Raw genomic sequence first — 6,927 nt, forward strand, 5'->3', positions numbered from 1 at the left:
TTGCAGCATTTTTCTTTTGGCAGCATTTTTCTTTTTGCAAGTGTTTTCTGAAGTTGCAGTCCATTTGGCCTCTCAGGGCCACCGTAGCTTCAGCCTTCTTCTGTGTGTTGAAAAATAATAAGGCGTCTGCACTGCATTTTCTACTTAGTAACAGTAACGACATTGTAATGACAGAAATAGTAATTAGTTAGATTACTAATTGCTGAAAAAAGTAACACCGTTACTTTTAATGGCATTATTACCATCACTGCTCCCTGGGGCAGTCCTAGCCTGTTTGGTGCTCTGGGCAAACACTCCCTCTGCCACCCCCTGACACACACACACACACACACACACACACACACACACACACACACACACACACACACACACACACACACAAAACATATTAAGGATTATACATTAACATATCTTATTGTGAAAACTGATGATGGAAACGTACTGGAATTAACAAGATAAATATTTTATATAGTGAGAGAGAGAGAGACTATGCAAATGGCTAACAAGCAGTCATTATAATTCGTCATGCATTGAGAATAGCAGACAAATCAACATTACAGCTCTTCCAATTAATGGCTAATTAATATTGTGCTGAAAACAGTCCAAAAGAGTCAATAAACCACATCAGTGTCTACTGTCTGCCTACTGCTTACTATCATAGCCAAGTGGCTAAGAAAGGTAAACAGAAGTTGTCCCAATCCCTACTAATGAATGCTATCTTGTTTCAGGATACATGTCATACATAATACCTGCTATTATCCAAAGACACATCTGCTTGCCTGTATCTTTTGCTCGTTTCTCTCTTCTTTTCTCTTTTTTTTCTAAGCTGAGGACCTGATGGCTTTGAACTTTTCTTGTCCATCTTCCATCAGTAATTTTGCACTCCAGTATCAACACCCAACCCTACAACATAAACTAACAGACCTACCTATCTGGAGCACAGAATGGACAAACTTTGGACAAACTACCGAAATGCGTTGACAGAGACATGCCAGCGATTTTGAGTCATTCTGCGCTCCAGATGGATTAATTGCGTTAAAAATTTTAAATCTGTTAATCGTGATGAGGGCGTTAACGTTGACAGCCCTAATTTGTTTGGTTTTCAATTTAGTTTTATTTTGCAAGCTGGTTTTAGGTGCCGCATTAGCCAGCCAGAGAGTACCCTGCCATTCCACCCCTCTCCTCCCTGTGCAGCAAGGAGCAGGCACCTCATAAATGGAGGGCGCCCTTACTCCTCGCAAATAGACATGTGCCTATGCAATCTCCAAAATGTGCTGGCATGATGTCAAGGCAGGATGGGTGCAAGCAACTTTTTTTTGCAGATGCCATGATGCCGTCCCAACCACGATACCGCCCTGGTCAACAGCCCAAGTCGCCCAAATCAAAACTTGCCACTGACTGCTTCCCTGAAAATAGCCTCAAATCAGAAGTACCTCACACCCTATTATAACTCACAAATGCATACCTTACTCAAGAGGAGAAGAACATGGTTTCTCACTAATTAGAAGTTCTTCATTGAGCCTGGAAAAAGAGTTTTTTGCTCTTAAAAGATGCGATTAGAGTATGCTTTAGGTGTCAAATGTACTGCAGTGTAACCGTTTTAAATAAATGCTATCTAATAGACTCTAATTTGTTCATGTAAATGGGGAATCCTCTTCACAAAGATTCGTTATGGAGTTCCGCAGGGTTCTGTGCTCGGACCATTTCTGTTTATATTATACATGGTTCCCTTAGGCAGTAAAACAAGAAGGCATAGTGTACATTTCATTTTCATTTCTATGCAGATGATATCCAGCTTTATCTATCAGTGAAGCCAGATAATACACACTAATTACTTCGGCTGCAGAAAAAAAAACTCCTAAAGCCATAGTTGTTTTTAACCAAGATATGTCCTTAAATGTGCATAATCAACAAATATGCAGGACTGTTTGCTTGCATCTTCGCAATATCTCTGAAATTACAAACATCCTGTTTCAGAATGATGTTGAAAAACTAGTTCATGCATTTCTAACTTCTAAAAAAACTCACTAAAAGCCTTCAGTTGATCCAAAATGGTGCAGTGAGAGTACTGACTAAAAGCCAGTAAGTATTTCTCCCATACTGGCTTTTCTTTATTGGCTTCCTGTTACATCCCAAATCAAATTCAATCTTCATATACAAGGTGTTAAATACTCAGATCCCACCTTCTCTTAAAGACCACCAAAACAAAGTAATGTAGCACCTGAACAGAGCACTTCGCTCTCTTACTTGTGGTTCCCAGGTTATTTAAAAGAAGAGTGGGAGGCAAACCCTTCAGTTTTCAGGGCCCTCTTCTGTGGGTTTGATTTCAGGAGCCAGACAGACATTGTCATGATTTCTTAGATTTTCATTTAAAGCACTGCAGTTATGCCATATTCCTATGAATTATATGCCGTCACTATTTCATGCTGAGTTTACGATAGAAAATTGGAACATGCAAATGTGATAAAGTGTGTGTATTTATTTCAGGGTTTCTATGACGAAGTGGCCAGCCCTCTACTTTTAGAGGTGGACATGCACTATCCTGACAATGCAATGGATTCTCTGACCACCAGCCACTTTAGCTACTTGTTTAATGGAACAGAGATTGTTGTGGCTGGTCATTTAATGGACAACGACCTTGACAACTTCCTGGTGGAAGTGGTTGGACAGGGGGTGAGGAAAAAAAGAAAAACACAAAAAATGGCAGAAACATTGAGACATTGAGTAGACATAGCCTATATTTATTTGTTTTACTCTGGTTTATATGGATTTTATCTTTTGTTTCTCCTGAAGCTCGAAGAAGACTTCAGAGTCCAGGGTCAAGTGAGTGCCGCAGACTGGGATGTTTTTTACCCAGACGAGGAGTACATCTTTGGAGATTTTACCGAGCGGTTGTGGGCCTACCTCACTATCCAGCAGTTACTGGACAAGAGGTCAGTTTAAATCAGTTCAGTTTGGCTGCTAAGGCACATTGTTCTCATAAGAAATATGGTATGATATATAGTCTTTGATGACACTTGTTCTTTTACCAGGACGCTCATTTTAATCATTTGATGTTCTTTTATAGATTTCCCTGTAGTAATACATATATTTTCCTTCTGGCAGCAAGAGCGGTACACCAGATGAGAAAGCCAACACAACAGCCAAGGCCCTGGATATGTCCCTGCAGTACAGCTTTGTCACCCCTCTCACATCCATGGTTGTTACCAAGCCCGAAACCGAAGACTCGACAAGCAGCCCTCTTATTGCTGACAAGCTGACTGAAGGTACCTGGAGAAAACAGAGTTTAAAAATGTAAAACACTGGACTGGCTTTTCTTAAAGAGACAAAAACTATATTGACTGATGAATCGGAGGGGTGTGTGTGCGTGTGGTTGTGTGTGTTTGTCAAGTGTCACTTTGAAATGGCTGCAGTCAAGCTTTACCACAAAAGCAAAGCATGGCTGCAGCTCATTCATGAAGAGAACTGGTGACTGAGTTTACATTTTCCACATATTATTCCTCTTTAGTGAAGTATACCAGCAGAAGCTGGAGCTCCAGTTTAAAACTGTTATCTGTCTGTTTTTTCTCACAGAGCAAAGACAGCAGGCTGAAAAAATGAGTAAGTGAATTTTTTTTAACGATAAATCACAAAAAAGATTTATGGGACAAAGTCAATTTGTTGTATTCGTGTTGATTTGGATTTTATTCTCCCTGTTCAAAGCATATAATTATATACCTGCGCAGTCGTATCCACGGCATTACCAGCCAGCACCCGCATATTTTGGTAAGTACATCATATACAGTTCAGATAGGATAGATTTTGCTCCAGCCATGACGTCTGACTTTGCTGATATTTACAGATCTGCATTAAGAGGCACAGTTAACTAGATAAAATGCCATGGCATCTTTCACAAACATAGGAGGACTTGGTGACTGCTCCACTTTAAATTTGGTGCCACTTTAAATTATTGCTAATTATTATTTCAAGTCCTGCTGCACTAACTGGTCCAAAGATGTGTGGAAATGCTCTTCATTGCTCTCAGATAATGACTAATTTTGGCTTCATCTAAATTTTAGCTTTGTTGGCATGTTTTCAACAGTATGCCAGAAAGATGCCATTTCTTTGAATATAAGGACATGTTTAGACTCTGGTTAAAATGGATAGATGCAGATGAAACATTAAGGAGAGCAATCTTTTTGGCTCTGAGTAAGGAAAGGCTCACTTGTAGTCCTTTCTTAATATGCTGCTTTTGAATTCTTTTTTATTCTAATGGGGACAGTTTACAAAATGAACCCCATGTTTATAAATTAGTCATGAAATAGATCACTGAAACCGTGTGCCATTTCCCAAAGATATTGATAAATATAATTTTTTTTGAAACCCTGACAAGCCTCCCACTGCTGGCCATAAGAATGACAGCAGATTTAAGACATCTCCATATTTGCTTCTCTTTTTGGATCCAGAAACTATCTCCATATTTAATATAGAGCCTGTGATGGACAGATTTTCTTTGAAAACAGTATCAGTGTTTCAAAACACTGACAACAACACTTAAGATTATGTAGCTGGAACTAAAATGAAGTATATGGACGTGGTTCCACCCATGAGTGTGGACTTCTCATGGGTGGAACGTCATGACCGTCATGTTGCTTGTGTGTTTTTCTGCAATATGTATTTATTCCTGTCACACTATTCTGGGGCCCCTGCAGTGGATGGAGATCCTCACTTCATGATAGAGCTACCAGACCGAGGTGATGCTTTGTGTTTCAACATCAACAACAAACCAGGAACCATTTTCAACCTGGTCAGAGACTCAAATTCAGGTCAGCCCCGTGTACACAGCTGTCTTAAGACTTAGGAAATGCAGTCTTAGTGTCGTCGTTGTTTTTCTTCATGTATAATTTTATAGATCAAAAACTTGTACTGATATTTTTTCCTTAGTTCATACATGAGTTATGCAATATGTGCCAGAAAGTCCAGATATCATGTGACTGACTGGATCCCACTGTCTCCAGGTATTTTGGTGAATGGTGAGATTATTGGAGACAAGAAAACTCCCCCTGATGGGAAAATAAACACCTATTTTTGGCGTTTTGGCATTGTCCACCAGACCCTTGGGGTCAGGCTAGAGGTGAGCACTGAGGACATCTCGCTGTTCCAGGATGGCAAATGGGTCAAACTGCTTTGGTCTGACGCAGCCTCCATTAAAGGATCCAAGTGAGTGATTACATTGTTAAAGTCACAGCAAAAAAAAAAAAAGGTCTACATAGTTTCTCCATCATCCAGGGAGTCTTATGAGTATGCCACATGACAGGTGAGGCAAGGTCTCACAGTGGTTTCTCTCAAAAGGTCTGGTGGTAATGATCCACTGCTTTTTTTTCACACTTTGGCTCATGTGATTTTCTGCATGATTAATCATGAGCCAATGATCACCTCCTAAGGCACAACCCTCACTGTGGTTTAAATACCTGGGACTCTCTACCTTTTGGTTTTTGAATCAAAGACATTTCTTAGATGTGAGATGAAACATTTCCATGAAACTGAAAGAAGTCAGGCTGCCTTCTTTTCAAGCTCTTATGACTGATTTTTATTCTTTCTCCTACAGTGTGGATCTTCTTGTGACCAAGGATCGCAGCCTAACTGTAACACTAAGAGATTCAGTTAAGTTTGTGATTTTGCTTCACAAAGTGTGGAAGAAGCACCCATACCACCGGGACTACTTGGGTTTCTACACCCTGGACAGTCACCTCCTGTCCCCTGGTGTTCATGGCCTGCTAGGTACAACATGACACATTTCTTCTCTAAATTTGTGGTTTATCACTGATGATTTCGAAGATGTTTCCATGTTCTATGTTAATGCAATTATTAATAAATAATATTTAACAACAATATAGGACCACTAATCTCTTGTATCAGTAAAACAAATACAGCAAAACTCAAATTATTTAGGTATAATTTACAATTACCAGTGTTGGAAAGGGTCCAAATTCAAATATTTTTATAATTTAAATGGTTTACCATCCTCCAGGTCAGTTCTATCATGGGATTAACTATGAGGTGGCACACTTGCATCCAGGAAAAGTCCCAGAGAAACCAGATGCCACCATGTATGTGAAAGGACAGGAGCTCAATGTAACCAGGTACACTAAAGACTTCAGTCTGGAAGTGTTTGCATGCAAAATGAATTTTAAATGTGTTGTTGCTGTGTTTGTGCTCTCGCAGTGTGAATCTTCTAAATGAAACATCTCTCTCTGTCAACAGAGGCTGGCAGAGGGATTTCAGGAACGATGTGAAGAACGGGGAAAATGTTCCGTGCTGGTTCATTCACAATAATGGGACTGGCCTCATTGACGGACATGTGACAGACTACATTGTTTCCGGCCTTTTTAAATCTGTTTAAGAAGAGGCCACACGGCTGTACCAGCTGCTGAAATCATCAAAATGCAATTCTTTTAAATAAATATTCAAATTCGCAGGCACTTACAGCACCAATAACCAGCAACCAACACAAGACAGCTTTCATTCATAGTGCTGCATACATAATAATCTCAACAGTGTCAAGTACTTGGAGACTGTCTCAGTGTTTCCTTGCAGTAAAATATGTGCAAAACAGTCATTAAAGATGTGCTCAAGATTGGTCAATATGTGTCCCTTTTTCATGGTTTCAAACACTGTTCGTGTTTCCTCCTATTTACTGGAAAATGTATTTAACTTAGACACTTTCAAAACAGGGCTGGACAATTAATTTTCCCAACGGGGTACATGAAAAACTGGGACTGTTGTTGAGGGCCGCACCAATAAGATGAAATCAGTTCTCTTTATAACTGTAATCTCAGCTACTGGTAAGAGTGGGAGCTATAACTGGGCAATGAAAATGTGAAGCAGGCATCGTAAACATGCCAACATTTTATTACTATCTAATCAATATTTCCCAAAACAATGCTG

The 6,927-nt window shown here is 39.7% G+C and overlaps 1 protein-coding gene across 1 annotated transcript in view; it reads left to right on the plus strand.

Annotated features, from left to right (window-relative positions):
* LOC102301800 (inter-alpha-trypsin inhibitor heavy chain H3) overlaps positions 1-6,624 on the plus strand; it is a 25,779-nt gene extending 19,155 nt beyond the window's left edge. Inside the window, exons 13-22 of the mRNA XM_005945470.3 lie at positions 2,488-2,673; positions 2,794-2,933; positions 3,106-3,266; positions 3,574-3,600; positions 3,703-3,765; positions 4,692-4,805; positions 4,998-5,199; positions 5,588-5,760; positions 6,011-6,122; positions 6,244-6,624. Of these exons, the coding sequence (XP_005945532.1) occupies positions 2,488-2,673; positions 2,794-2,933; positions 3,106-3,266; positions 3,574-3,600; positions 3,703-3,765; positions 4,692-4,805; positions 4,998-5,199; positions 5,588-5,760; positions 6,011-6,122; positions 6,244-6,382 (1,317 nt within the window). The 3' untranslated portion in view covers positions 6,383-6,624. The remainder of the gene's footprint in view (positions 1-2,487; positions 2,674-2,793; positions 2,934-3,105; positions 3,267-3,573; positions 3,601-3,702; positions 3,766-4,691; positions 4,806-4,997; positions 5,200-5,587; positions 5,761-6,010; positions 6,123-6,243) is intronic.
* Positions 6,625-6,927: the final 303 nt, after the last annotated feature.

This window comes from Haplochromis burtoni, unplaced genomic scaffold (genome assembly GCF_018398535.1).
Source record: "Haplochromis burtoni strain Fernald_Lab_line unplaced genomic scaffold, NCSU_Asbu1 Contig_451, whole genome shotgun sequence".
Lineage (NCBI taxonomy): Eukaryota > Metazoa > Chordata > Actinopteri > Cichliformes > Cichlidae > Haplochromis > Haplochromis burtoni.